We start from the raw sequence: 14,935 nt of genomic DNA, 5'->3' as shown, positions 1-14,935 counted from the left end.
GCATTTTCAGAAGAGTCAATAAAAAAGAAGCAAGGTTACCTGATGCTTGTGAAGCTTTTGGTACAAATATGTAGGTCAAACACAACCTTTTATGAAGCCCTGTCCACAGCAATCTAATGTCTTTACGTTCATTTCCTCACATTTACTTCCAGTAGCTCTGTTGCTGCTTTATTACTTAAGATCTATGACGTGAACAATCTCCCTCCTTCCTTTCAGATTTCTACTACCGACCACCAGCAACGCGGTTTTGCTGGAAATGAACTTGCTTGTATTTCATTTATGCTTTCACATACAACATATATTTCATGTATTAAAGACAGAGACTTAGGGTTTTCTTCATCTTAAGCCCTGTCCCCCCAGCAGCAGAATAAAACTGAAAACTAAAATATATCTTATACAAGATCCAATCTTTTATGAAGAGATTTTTTTTTCCTTTTGTGACAAGTCATTGCATTTGTCTAATAGATAATGCAATGAAATGGATCTGTTTCTCTCCTTCCATCAAGGATTTATTAAGTTAGAAAAGGACTCCGCACTTCTCTCCTTGTATATTGACCTGTTCATGGAAGAGCAGGGACTGTTAAAAGCCTGACTGGGCTCAACCATTGTTTAATCACTTCATGATTAGTGACCACTCCTGCTTTTTTGAGACTTTTTACATTTCTAAGAACCTACTGATCTCTAAGGATTCAGTACCATACTTTTTCCGTCGATTCAAAATTTACTACTCTTGATTACAGAGAAATAATTAAGCTGATAACCATATATAAAGATTGTCAGCATGGCATCTGAATAAACACAGTAACCTTTAATAGTCAAACCACTGTACCATGCGCAGCTTCCCTAAGCTCAGCAGAAACAGCCTATCTGGCATAATGGTACTATCCTTTCTACCCCAGGCTGCATGAGCTGTTCCTTCTCACGATTTTTGACTCGTGTCTATATACACTTTTATAAAATCTCCATTGTTTTGTTTAGTCTGAAATATTCAGGATCAGTGGATTTTTAGCCAGTGGCAATCTGAAGAGAAAATCTAATAGGAGATGAGTGTGTGTACACACATGTACAATGCAACAAAGGTTTATTGTAACAGTATCTTACAAAAAAAGAAAAGTGTAAGCTATACATTATCAAGATAATATTAACACGATAAGAATATTTAGTTGTTATATGTTGGAAAACAGAAAATTACGTCAACTGTCTGGAAACAGGACTTGTAACTTTTATTCTGTGTACCCACATGCCCATCTCTGCAAACCTGGTGATAGCACACAAAATCCCCACTGAAGGTTACTTACTGTGCAGCTGCATAAGTGCAGGAGAATACTCTGAGGCCTTTAAACACCAGTAAAGAACAACCCAGAAGCCAGCTATGGAACTCCTGATGAATATCCTTCGCCGGGGTACAGAAGGAAGAATGACAGAAGACAAATTCACTGGGTTTTATCATGCTCTGTTGGGGATAGACCTCATTGTCTCTGAAATAAGAGCGAGTCCTGGTATGGATGGTGCAAATTCAAACCAAACAAGCCACTGACAATTCTGGAAGGGACAAGATCTAAAAAGGCAGAGTTTTACTGGAAAACGAGAATAGAAATGAAGGCATATAATGCCACTAACACCTTGTTGATGTGGCCCTCAAAAGAAACACTGAAGGAAGAATTTCTTTCAGATCTATCAGATTTTTTTCTGTGCTTTTACTACAGTTCAAAGACAAAAAGATTCCTGCTGAGTTTAATATGTATAACACATTGCCTGTTTGTGGTATGATTGATGGAAAAAAACAAAACCAGAGTAGTCTAAAGTGTACAACCGGTAAAGCAATAGCCCCCAGTTCCTCACATGACTTGAAAGTTATATCCTGCAGGGAGGAGAAAGCAACTGAAGTAACTGTAAAAGGTGCTGTGATTTCTTCTTCAACAAGTAAAAGTACTGGTCATCAGAGTGCAACCATTTCCCCGAGGGCAATTTGCATGGCTAAACCATGTTTTCCAGGCTTTAAGGGTTGCTTTTTAATGGTCTCCCTATTGCTTGACTGCCTTAGAAAGCCTGTTGCGTTCCTATGCAGGTCTCTTTTTCTAGCACAATGAATGAAAAGAGTCTGATGAGGTGTTCATCATTAATAAAAAGGAATTGACTGCTTACAGAGGCTGGTTTTGAAGTTTTTTCTGATAAGTCACTTTGTATCACAGCCAGAGTTAGGTGCAGCAGTCAAGATTGTCTCCCTGACATTATTCTCACCATGTGTCAGTTACTTATTGTTTGCTCTGTGAAATTTTAGTCCCTGCAACATCCAAGCACTCCTTTTATATCTTAGACATACACTTCCTACATTTTAGACACTTCTGTTTTCAGAAGGTCATGTGCAAAAAATATGGAAATAGGAACACAGACACAACATTGAGAAGGATAGGGAGTGAAAGTACAAGAAGAAAGAACAGGAAAGAGACCGAAACCTGACTGAGAATGTGTGCTTCAAACTGTCTCTCCACCTATGGGATCTGAACCACCACACAGAAGGAAAAAACATGTTCCCTACCTCAGTGAAAATCACAGTGGATTGTAGCCCCCAGTTTCTAACACCACGTATTCCAAATAAAAGCTGAAATCAGACATGGCAGAATCTCCTGTTACTTTGATTTTGAAGTATAATGCCACATCTTCTGTAGCTGGGTATGTCCTTTGGTTCTTAGCTGTAAATAACTAATAACTAATAAGCATTTTTTTTATATTCATATTATTATTTTCTTTTAATTTATCTAATTCAATCTTCGAGTCATTTAAGAACTGTGGCACAAAAGCAGGAAACATAAGAATTATGATAAGGCTTGATGCCTAAAATTAATCTGGTCTGCAATTCATTTGAGTTTCCTTCATAGATTGTACCACCTTGTTATCCTCTAACATTTTACACAGATAGATGAAGGAGCTTAGAATACACACTGAAGAAGGAAGAGGTAGAACTAGGTATTTAATCAGAGCATGACACACAGTTGAAATCCGCAAGTGTGATGCCTATAAAGAAAGGAGCATAAAAACTGAGAAAAAACATAATGGTAACCCTGTGCAAGCCAAAAAAAAAAAAATCAGTTTATTGTTCCATCTGTGTACAATGAATTTGACCCAAAACTCTCAGAATTCGCAGTAAGGATTCCTATCTAACAGTCAGTTATAGCTCAGGCCTCACATCTCTGTTTCTACACATGCACACACATACAGTCTATGGATAGACATCTCTCTATCTGTATGGATATATTTACCTATCTCATAGACATGTATTTCATAGTTCCTTTGAAAGTCACGCAGATTAAATGCAGTCCTTTTGAACAAATAATAAGACAATCACAGGCTAAGTAGCAGTACATATACACATGGGTTCAAGGGTAAATCTGCTCAAGTAAAAAAAATATGGGCTTAAATGTCACAAGGACCAGATTAATAAGGTGTCTAATCCTGCACCATTTCCATCAGAGGCAGCTTTGCCGGTGATGCTTTGAGTTCAGGACTAACACCTGGCCAGGGCCCAGGAAAACATCTTTTCCTTATGCCTTAAGTGGCAAAAAGAGGGGACTCTGGTGAAGGTGAATACTCCCTTCCACCATCACAAACATTCGTTCTTCCTGCCCCTGTAACTATGGTCTGAATTCTCAAATGGAGTTTACCCACATGCTTAGGTACTACATTACCTTCAGCAGTTTCTTTTAAATACCTCCCCCCATACTTGCTGACTGGTCTGAAGAAGGCAGCTCAGCACCTTCAGCACTCTTTGCCATTTCCAGCGCTGCTACTGGCACACCTTTTAGAGCTGAAGATGTGATTGTGAAGCCTGTAGCTGCTCCTCAAAATAGAGAAGCTGATCCACTTCAAAGCAATCGCTCACTCTAGAAACCAGTTTCTCCAAGTGCCTCCTGATCTCGTCCTCACTGGCATTCTGCTGTCTCGCTTGCTTGAGATAGCTGTACACTGCTTCAAATACCTCTGCTCCCAGCTTCCCAATGGCAGATCTGCAGAGAACATGACATAAAGCTCAATTAAAAGTTATTTCACATTATATATTAATACAAGCAATAACTGGTACTGATTTTTTCTAAATGGTGTAGCTACCTTTGATTAAAATGGTATAATGATGCACTTTATTTGTCTGACAGCACAAGGAACTGAAGTTTCCTGGGGAATTTCATTGTGCTTGTTTGTTATACAAAGAGCCCAGGAGTAAAAACTTGGCCACCATCATCATTACAAAACAAGATTCCTTTTCATGCTGAATCTGGCATACCTATTATTTTACCTACAGCAAGCCTGGTACACACACATGTATTATTACCTCTGGATTTAATCAAAACCAAAAGGAGCAATCCCAGTCAGCCAGACACCACTGGCATTTTATGTGAACAAATACATTTCAGGATTAATTGCTTTATTTTAGCTTCTATCAAATAACAAGGAAATCATTATACAAGCTCAGCATGAGCTTTCTTCTTTTCCTATGGCACTCTCCTTTTATCAGAAAACATATATGTAATTCAGTAACAAAGAATGCACTCATGGGATCTTAATGTTGATTTATAAAGAAGAGTCATTCACAAACTGCAAGATAATGATCAGCACTTTGTCTTCTAAAGACAAATACCTTTAAATTCATGTATCAAGCCACAGGTAACATAAAATTTTCCACTCAGTGATGGGTTCATTATATTTTCATGAAAATATTAGAATAATTCCCCTTCAGCACATCAGAAACTATCTGCCCACTCTGCACATACCTGCCGCAGGATTTGTGTTGTTCTGTTTCACTAAAGTTTTATATGTTACAGCATTTGAGATTTTATTGTCTTTTAGCAATAGATTTGCACATTTTAGAGGTGATGATGCCCCTCCCTTAGTTAGAAATGTGAGCTGGGCTAACTGGGATCACCTTGCAGGAACATCTACAGTTTACATTAAAAAAAAAGTCCTCGTTTGGTTAGGTAAAGCTGTTGTAAGCAGCCTTTTCTCCCACAAGCATTTTGCGAGGATTTGAAGAGTATTTAGGTGGCACAATCATTTATTTTTCAGGAAATCCATCATGGCATGAAGATCCCTTCTATACAGCTTCTCAGCATATCCGAGCAAGGTTTCTCTGACAATTTTTTCTAATAAATAATGGTATCTGAGAATCTAATGCTCACATACTTCTCAAGCATTATATGTGTGTCTCTAGCGTGTTAAAACATTTGATTCCTTAACACTTGCTTGGTGCTTTCAGACAAGAAGAAGGAACTAGGAAGTGAACTGTATAGCCCTCCAAAACTTCAGCCTAAATATGTGCACTTACGCTCCTTTTCCACCGAGTCTCTGTCACACATTGCTTTCTAAAAATTTAGACAAAAGAAAACTGAAAGAATGGTTCCCAGAGTTGTCCTAGGATGGGAACTGTCTCATTTTTAACTCCAGCAGTGAGTTGTCTTTCATTTGTAAAGCATTAGCATGCTTTTACAGTATTTACTGGCTGCTGTCTCTGATGGGGGCTTTGAGCCGCTCCCCATTTCAGCACACAGTGCATTTGCTCTCAGGCATGAGAAAAGTGTGTCTTCAGGCATGAGCAGAGCACATGTTCCCGTCTGCAGGGCAGTGCTCACTGCCCATGGGAAACTGCCCAAGGCCCTGGGCTCATGCTGCCTGCAGCACGTTCCACATGGGTTCAGAGAAAGCGTGCGCAAGACTTCTCAAAAGTAGTTCAAAGGGTTAAACATGCACACTACCACCCAACAACATCACATACTCCAGCTGTACCTTTTTTGCTGATTTTGTACTGATTTTGCACTATGTCTAACAATGTCTAAGACGGTTCTAACCCAACAGCATAATTGACCTAAAAAAGTAGTTGCTTTTCATCTGTGGTCATCCCGTTATTACTGAGGAATAACATTATCGGAGTGAAACTGCAGCCAGTAAAATTTCCACATTATGTAAACTCCTCCATCTTTAGAAAATCATTGTGGAGAATTTTACTTTATTGTTTCTCACACCTCATCTATGATATGAAAGTATATGGTTTCCTCAGTAATACAGAACCACTTTATTAGCATATAAGATACTTCTGAAAAATCCTGGTTTTACATACAGTAGGACCTACTGCTGGTAAAAATGGACAGTACCTCTAATAGCATATTTTTGCCTGAAGGATATCCCAGAGGACTGCTCTGATGCCGTAAAGAAGGAACACTTTTCACATCCCGCCTGCTCTCTGCTTTTCTGCTGCTCTCTCTTGCTCAGCTACGATCCTCCCTTCAGCTACACATCTGCTGGCTCCTGACACAGAGGTGTATCAGGAACTTGGGGCAGAAAAAGTCAGGACCCAGGATCAGAAGCCACAGGGCTAAGCTGGAATCTCTGCAGGTCTAGATGTGACTCAGTCCTGCTTCCCATGACTAGAAATTGCCTTTTTTTTCCCCTATTAACAGTGCTGTTTAGGGGAAAACTAAAACTGTTGAAAGTGATTAATTCTCAGGCACCAAGGGAAACAGAGGGATTAGATTACTACAGAAAGCTAAGTAGGGATTTGCTTGGCAAATAAAGTACATTTCTTCACCAAACTTCATTAGACATATCACAGTATTTCTCTCCAATGGTTAAAAATCAATACCCGAGAAGCTATTTTGAATTCACTGCTACTTCATTAACGCCTTTACTGACTCCTCTCTCCCTCTTAGATGAGTATGCTTATTTTTTTGGCAATCCTGTCTAAAGACAAAAAATCAAGCAAATACATACCCCGGGAGTATTGTTTCTACTAATTAATGTGATCTGCAAACTCAAATCTTTTCAGCAAAGCTTGGCAGAGCATGCAAAGCAGCTAACCTGTAGAACAGTTGATACAATAGAATCAGGAGAAAAATGTTCATGAGTTGAAAATTAAGGGGCAGGTGACAAAAATTATAATCTACTTTTACAGAAGAAGACATCAGAGTCTGTTTAGACTTGAGAGTTGCGTTAACGCAAGTCTGCTACCACATCATGCATTTCCTGTCACAGAGGCAGAAGTGGGGGATCTAAGACAGTAAATGTCAAAGATGTTACTGAGTGAATGCATCATCCAGATAGAGGGAGGGGGGAAGAGGCTTCTTGGAAAATGAGTTTTGCACATCATGGCCTCAATCCTGTGCTAAGGGATATTATTCCATCCTTGTGAAGTACTACAGAGTCACAATCAGGGATTTTTCACTACCCTTCTATTTACAGTTACTTCTATTTCATATGAAATATGGTACACCTGCATTTATAGCTTTGAAATTATTAAAAAACTTACCACCAAACAAGCACAGTGTCCATTTAGCCTCCTGTTTGGCCATGTTTTCTGATCTTCTGGCATTTACTCTATTTTTGCTATCTAATAGCTCACTTATCTACAAACTATTTTCCCCCAGAAATGATGCATCATTTCTTTGTCAGTGAAGACTACACAGGCAAAGGGGACACCCGACATCTGGGATTTCATTAGTCCGACAAGCTCTGTGGGACAGAATCACATCCCACATTGCCCTAAATTGTTTTTCACTACGCTGAAATCAAAGGAGTTACATTAAGCTTTACCATCCAAGGGTCTGACTCAGGATGATATACACCAATGTGTTTAAATGTCATATCTCAGATCGTTCGTTCTTTTGTTTCACTGCGTTACAAAGACTCAGATCCACAGAGGGATTCATTGCTGGCATTTGAGCACTCTGTTTCCTAACTTGCAAGCATCTTGTTCATGCAATTAAATTCACAGTTCTGTGGTTGAACCCTAAGCTCCCTATGTAACACAGGCACCTTAAAAAGGCATCCAGCCAAAATAACAGCCAACCACAACTGAAGAAATGTCTGTTCTAAATGTGACACTTGTCTGGCTTTCGTCAAGGTGAAAATCACCTCTGCCCATCCAGGACTCACAATAATTCAACATGACCACACAGGTACCCAGTTGTCCCAATGTTTTATTCCAGGGTCCATTGTGAGTGCATTCACACAGCGAACAGGAAACCTGGAGTTAGAAGCAGATGCAAACCCCTGCTTCCCAGATCATTACTATAATCACCAGTAAGACTGAGGGATGAAGCACTCTCTTCCACTTTCATTCTGATTCATATGAAAGCAGATGTATTCGGCCAGAAGAGAATAAGCAATGACAGAGGATAACCCTGGATAGACCTGTGACCAAGGGCAACTTTGAGGTATGTCCAGACGTTACTTGCAGAAAGCAGTCCCTGGATAAAATAGCATGAGCAATCCTTGGAGTCCCTCAGTCCTTGGGACTGAAATACAGGTTACCATGTGGAAGTTAGTGCCCAGAGACTGTGCTTTCTCTCTGCAAACTGCAAGAGATTCAACAGTAAACCCAACTTAGAATCATAGGATAACAGAATCACTAGGTTGGAAGGGACCCACTGGATCATAGAGTCCAACCATTCCTAACACTCCCTAAACCATGCCCCTCAACATCTCATCCACCCTTCCCTTAACTCAACCACCCTTCCCTTGACTCAACCACCTCCCTGGGCAGCGTCTGCCAGTGCCCAATGACCCTTTCCATGAAAAAATTTTTCCTGATGTCCAACCTGAACCTTCCCCGGTGGAGCTTGAGGCCATTCCCCCTTGTCCTGTCCCCTGTCATTTGGGAGAAGAGGCCAGCTCCCTCCTCTCCACAACCTCCTTTCAGGAAGTTGTAGAGAGCAGTCTCCCCTCAGCCTCCTCTTCTCCAGGCTGAACAACTTCAGTTCCCTCAGCCCCTCCTCATAAGACTTGTTCTCCAGCCCCCTCACCAGTTTCGTTGCTCTTCTCTGGACACGCTCCAGAGCCTCAACATCTTTCTTGTGGTGAGGGGCCCAGAACTGAACACAGTATTCAAGGTGCTGTCTCACCAGTGCCGAGTACAGAGAAAGAATAACTTCCCTGGACCTGCTGGTCACCCCATTTCTGATACAAGCCAAGATGCCATTGGCCTTCTTGGCCACCTGGGCACACTGCTGGCTCATGTTCAGTCTTCTGTCAAACAACACCCCCAGGTCCTTCTCCTCTAGGTAGCTTTCTAGCCAGGCCTCTCCTAGTCTGTAGCACTGCAACTTCCCTCACTCCTGGCTGCAGAGTGCAGTCCCAACGCGCCAGGCAGAGATGGCACAGGGCTGAGGACCTCCATAGCCTGGTGGTATGTTGAGATCACTAACCTGTTGGCTGGACAGCAGATATTGCCAGTCATCCATGAAAGCTGTGGTCTGAAATGACAAGCCTCTTGCTGCCAGCTTTTGTGCAGCACAAAAATCAAAGCCTAGAGAAAATCAGCTGGTACAAACCCCAAAGGCCATAGAGGCGGGCAAATAACCGATTTGTGGATAATGACAGTGTTTGAGCATGAGATAGGGACTTGGTTCTACCAAGGATTAGGTGCTTCTAAGCATGTCAGAAGCAGTATGAATACCAGAAATATCATAGGCACTTACTGCTTTGACTCATAGCCAACGCTAGAAGGAGCTAAATACGACCCTTGAGAACTGCAAGTTGGTACTCAGAGTGTCTAAAAATGTTCCAAGTCATTTAGTGGATCTGGGTCCCAATGAATTTATCAGGCTATCTGGTGATTTGCAGTTGATTCCCCTCGCATCAGTGCAAAATTACTAAAATTTGACAATATAATAACGTTGTGTTCTCAACTGGCTGAGAAAGTTGTAAATCTTTCCCTGAGTGAACAGAGAATTTTCTATTATCCTGCAGGTCTTTATTTTGACTATTATGCTACTAGCTACATATTAAAATTTCCTTTCTGGTCTGGAGATCAATTACAATTCAACTACCTTTATGTAACACTGACAAAAGCAACATAACAAGATAAATGCTTAAGTTTGCACTCCTCTGTGGGTATTAGCAGCTGGGTTAATATCTCTCAACAGCTTGTCATTGCCTGTATGAAGGATAACTATGACACAAATCAGCCGCTAAGGGGGTTTTCAGCTTCTCACTTTCAAATGTCATTCAGTGTGATAATGACTATCATTTAAATCATTCTGCTCTTCCTCATCCACCCCTAAAGGAAAGTGGCACTTTTTGCTCACAGGGTTTTCTCTAGTGCCTCCAGGGAGCTCTGGTGTGGTCACTGCTTGGGAGCAAGGACAGGCTCTGCAGCTGCTGAGTTACCGTGCTTTACACAAATCACTACTGAGCACACTACAGTGATACCGTGACAGTCCCTCTGAATCACACAGGTCCTAAGCCAGCCACAGAAAATGCAGGTTATTTCCAAATACTGATGTTATTCACACCTACCTCAACGTAAACCTTAAAAAAGAAGCTTTCTGTACATGGAATATCCATTCCAGTGGGCATGTATTTGTTCTTTTGGATGCAGTCTGGCCACCTGCATCCCATGCCAACAAGCATATTGTAAAGTTGGAGGCAAATCTGTCATAATTAGGGCTCATGGGGCATAAAAGCAAGTGCAGGGATCTTTGAAATAATAATTTCAGCAGATTTCATTAAATTCTGTCCTCTGTAACTCGAAGGTATCTCTAAAGAGTCCAGCCGTATTACTTTGGATTTCCATCAATACATCCAACTTTTATTTGTTCCTGAACATGCCATTTCTAACAATTTATTGACTAACCTTATATTTCTCTTCAAAACAGTACAATCGTGCCACTTCGCAGCTAACTAACAGTAACACGAATCTTGGTGGAAAAGATTGTTATACTTATCTCCTGAAATAACTCTGCAAAAGAATCAGGAAATTACATCTTTGATCTTATAAAAAACAATGTTTTCAAACCGTACCAGAACATCTTATAATATCTGCTGCAGCGCCTCATGGTTCAGTAAACAAACAGGTTTATCTCAGTTACAACATAAAAGGTCTTATCCTCTCAAGTTATCTTGCTGTCATTCAGTAGGCTGACATTACTGACTATGAATGATTAAAACTTCTCTGAAACTTGAAACAACCTGCTCTGGGTTCAAAACTACATTTGCAGCAAAGTTTGTCTGTTGCTCTGTAAAGACCCTTTGAGATCTGCTAGAAGAAGAGCATTATTAAGCTTCATGATTTATTTTTTAGGAAATTATTTCTCTAGGCAGGGCAATACTTTTCTAGTTCTGACAGCTGTTCAGTCTTGGGAACATGAAAAGTATGGCAAAGTCTAAGAAAAGGATTTATTAAAAAAAAAAAGGAAGAATTATTACATAAAATTGAAAACGGAAACCTGAATTGCTATTATTATCCTGTACCTTCACCTTCAAGCCTCAATGGACTTTGACTTTCATCATATTACTGCTGAATGAAAATTTCTTCACTTGAAGACACAATGATAATTTTCATAATTCATCCTTAATTACTTCATAATTCCTGAATTAAAGCACCTTAATTTGATTACAAACAAACCTCTCTGATGTCCCGCATCAAAGACTTGCAAAGTCTAAAGCATATTTAGGACATGTTTTCCCATGAGCTAAGAAGGATCTTATTATTATTATAAAAGCTGTAGGCACACAGCAGAAGAAATAGCAACAATAATATTCTTCATGCATCTCATTTTCTAAGATAAATGAATTTATAAAATAGGAATTGAAGTTGACATCTGCTCATGCAATAAGCGTTAATTAGAATTTAGAGCTGCTAGTTGAATTCTAGCTACGACTAATTTAGAATAGAGTTTGTCATAAGAATAAATATTTTTTTAGTTTTTTCCAAAGGAAAAAAAAAACCAAATCAAAACAAAACCTGGTCATTTAAATCAAACCTTAATATTGCAATTTTAAAGTCTCCCTAAGCTAACAAATTTACTGCCAATAATAAAAATGAGAGAGGAAATAAGTTTACTAATATAGACCTATTCAGGAGATAAGACAGGCGAAAATGACAGCATTTAGTGCCCACAAGGAATTATCTGAAACAAACTTCCCCGGTGGCAGTCTCTTTATACACATTCTGAGATCTCCTAGACTTTCTAACCTTATTTCAAATGATATCCTGTTATTTTAACAGTGTCATTGCACACAAAGAATCTTCGAAAAGTCATCAGTTCAGCTGATTCAGCATCACTGAATCACATCAAGCAAATATTCAAGGCACATTTAACACAAACCTGATGCCATTTGCTTTGTTTATCGATGCATTTGTTTTAGACAGATGTGTCTGAAGAGCAGCACAATATAGTCCTGCTTCTTGAATGTGGGCATATGAGGATACAGTACTTATCTCTGGGAAGTCAATAATTATATACAGTTCCCATAAAAGCATAAGAATCTCTTTTATTCAGCTGTGTGTTAATTTGGAGTTAATGATGATTTCCTTTTATATGGCTTGAATTTTGGTGGGGCTTCTCTCCCGATTTAGTGTCTCACACCAAAATAAGTTACAAAACTAACAATTTGCCCATCAGAGAAGGAGAAAGATACAGACTTGTACATTTCACCAAAATAATCATAATGTTAAATATTACCACATATATTTTTGGTCAACCTGAGCATTTTCTTTAGCTATAACGTTATTAAATATTAATACTGGATGTAAAATACTGCAATTCTGAGTTACCAATAAGCCACTCTCATTAAAATATGTCAAGTAATCAGCTGGTATAGAGCTGGGTGATTCTTGATAGAAACCACACAAGCCCCATAATAATTTACTAACAGAAACTTCAGCTGGGGTTGTGTACTGTACAGCAACGGACGGAGATGAAACAGTGCTCAAGTGCTGAACTACACTAAAAAAAACATAAAAAGTTATCATAAAAGTAATACTACTTTTAAGTAACCCAATCAAAAAGACATTTTAAAAGTTACAAAACCCAGCTGCTTTGGATGCTAAGATGCCCAGTTATTACAAGCATATATATCTACTCGAAGAGGCCTGAAGGTAGGTGGGTTAAGCCCACGGCTCCTTTCAGGGCCCTTTCCACGTCTGTAGCCCTGGAAGAAGTTCATAGCACAAAACAAGACTAAAGCTAATTCATGTTTTGGCAGAACCATAAAATTCCATGACTACAACATACTATAGAGATAGAAAAGCAAATACCAACTATGGACAGTAGATCTATGATTTCCAGAAAGGTCTAGAAAGGTTTATGCATTTCCTGTCTCTTCAAGAAAACAACACGAGCTTCACAGAGCTATTTAAAGAGGCAGACAGAGATCTAGCTCTTTTATTTTTTTCCCCCAACGCAAACATTTAATACCTGAACACTTTTCAAAATAGGACCCTGATCATTCCTCTGTCTCAAATGTCTTGGAAAATCAAATAAATGTACATGTAGATGCCTGGAAATATGGCATATAAAGGAAAAATTAAGATTTCTATTAACATTTACAGAAATACATTATACAACTATAATGTACTCTGTAAATATTTTTTTTTTCAGCTATTAGCTCACGGAGATAAAACCCAACCTTGCTCTGAAACATGACTGAACCGAAAAAATTGCCATTAAGCTAAAGTGTATTTTTCCAATACTCAGCTCCTTTTGTTTTCCTGTAGAAAAATGCTAATGGACATACATGTCTAATGTGCTATCTTACACTAAGAGCGAGGCTAGGCATTACAAATACTAGTATCCTCTGGTTTTGTCACAATCTTTGGCCATGTCTGGCTAATGTAAGGATAGTGCATGTATTGCATGCCAACAAGCTGTTCAGAAAGGAGGTTCACTGCAGAAGGAGACAGATCTGTGACAGAGCCACCTCCAACACTGCTGAACCCTCAGAAGTGACGGCTGCTCCCTTTGGAGTTATGTCAAACACAGTGTTTTGGATCTACTAATCTCTCCCTCACACAAGATGATAGCTTGCATGCTGCCCAGTCTCTGACAGTTTACCCCATGGGCTATTTTTTATGATACCAAGTCTGCATTGCTCACCTACTGACACACGAGGAATACAAGTTGTATACCTTAATGACTTATATATACAAACCCAGAAGTCACTACGTGATGATTGAGAAAAATGTGGTTAAGGAAAGAAGGAAAAGGACAGATTTTCTTTTACAGACAAGTACAGTGTTAGAGTAGCAAGCGTATAAGACAAAACCAGTGTGAGATACCGTAAACATCAGTAGACCTGTTAAGAGTTTGGAGAATGCTCTTTGCGTATTCCCTACCTACATTTCTCCCAAGTGCCTCTGCAAACCTCCCAAGGTCGCAACGCTGCATCTAGTAAACACTGTCAAGATTCCTCAAGCGTTTCTGCATTGAAAACAGACTATGCAATTAGTGCCACATGAAAGCATTCTCACATTTGTAAGCTATTGACAAAATCAAGGCGCTAAACTGAACAGCTCAGTCTATGTATTATGGGAAACTAGGGAAACCACACTTTTTGTGAAAAACAAAAAGATGTATTAGTCTAATTCTCCTAACATTTTGAGCGTTTGGCTCTACTTGACATTTTAAAATGAGTGAATCTATACATACAGTTTTTCTATGTACTGGATTAAAATTCTCTCTAGTGCTAAAGGAATTATGACATTACTGTGCACTCTAAAAGAAAATCCTTGAAAATTCAGGATAATAGAATGGCTAATGGATCTATGACATGCAGCTCAGTAGTGAAGCTGAAAAACTCTGAGTTTTCTTTACATACCTAAATAAATTCACAAAAATCTTACACTTTAAGAGTTGGACCTGAGTTGTAAGTAACACGCAAAATGATCCTGGTGATGAGCACGCCAACAAAACAGATCAAAGTTTAATTGTGCCCTTTTGTATGTTAGTTTACAGATACACTCACTCTAGCTACTGAGTTTGTTCACTTTATTCATTCCAAAGTGCTAAGTAACACTGCCAAGAACTGCTGAAATGATGGCATTGGCAGATGACAAGCTCTTCCCCTCTCCAGATGCAGGACAGAGAGAAGCAGTAAAAGATTCTCAAAGAACAATCTGTGACTTGCAAGAAATACAAATACAGGTAAAAATAAAGTGAATGGTCACCCAGCC

General features: G+C 39.3%; 1 protein-coding gene across 4 annotated transcripts in view; it reads right to left on the bottom strand.

Annotated features, from left to right (window-relative positions):
* Window positions 1-1,173: 1,173 nt before the first annotated feature.
* The window catches only part of NEK11 (NIMA related kinase 11), a 103,723-nt gene continuing 89,961 nt past the window's right edge, over window positions 1,174-14,935 (bottom strand). For all 4 annotated transcript variants that reach the window (XM_054057187.1, XM_054057190.1, XM_054057189.1 and 1 more), the window contains one exon: window positions 1,174-4,004. In XM_054057187.1, the coding sequence (XP_053913162.1) occupies window positions 3,800-4,004 (205 nt within the window). In that variant the 3' untranslated portion in view covers window positions 1,174-3,799. The remainder of the gene's footprint in view (window positions 4,005-14,935) is intronic.

This window comes from Cuculus canorus, chromosome 2, assembly GCF_017976375.1.
Source record: "Cuculus canorus isolate bCucCan1 chromosome 2, bCucCan1.pri, whole genome shotgun sequence".
NCBI classification, from domain to species: domain Eukaryota; kingdom Metazoa; phylum Chordata; class Aves; order Cuculiformes; family Cuculidae; genus Cuculus; species Cuculus canorus.
This window is presented reverse-complemented; position numbering and strand designations above follow the sequence as displayed.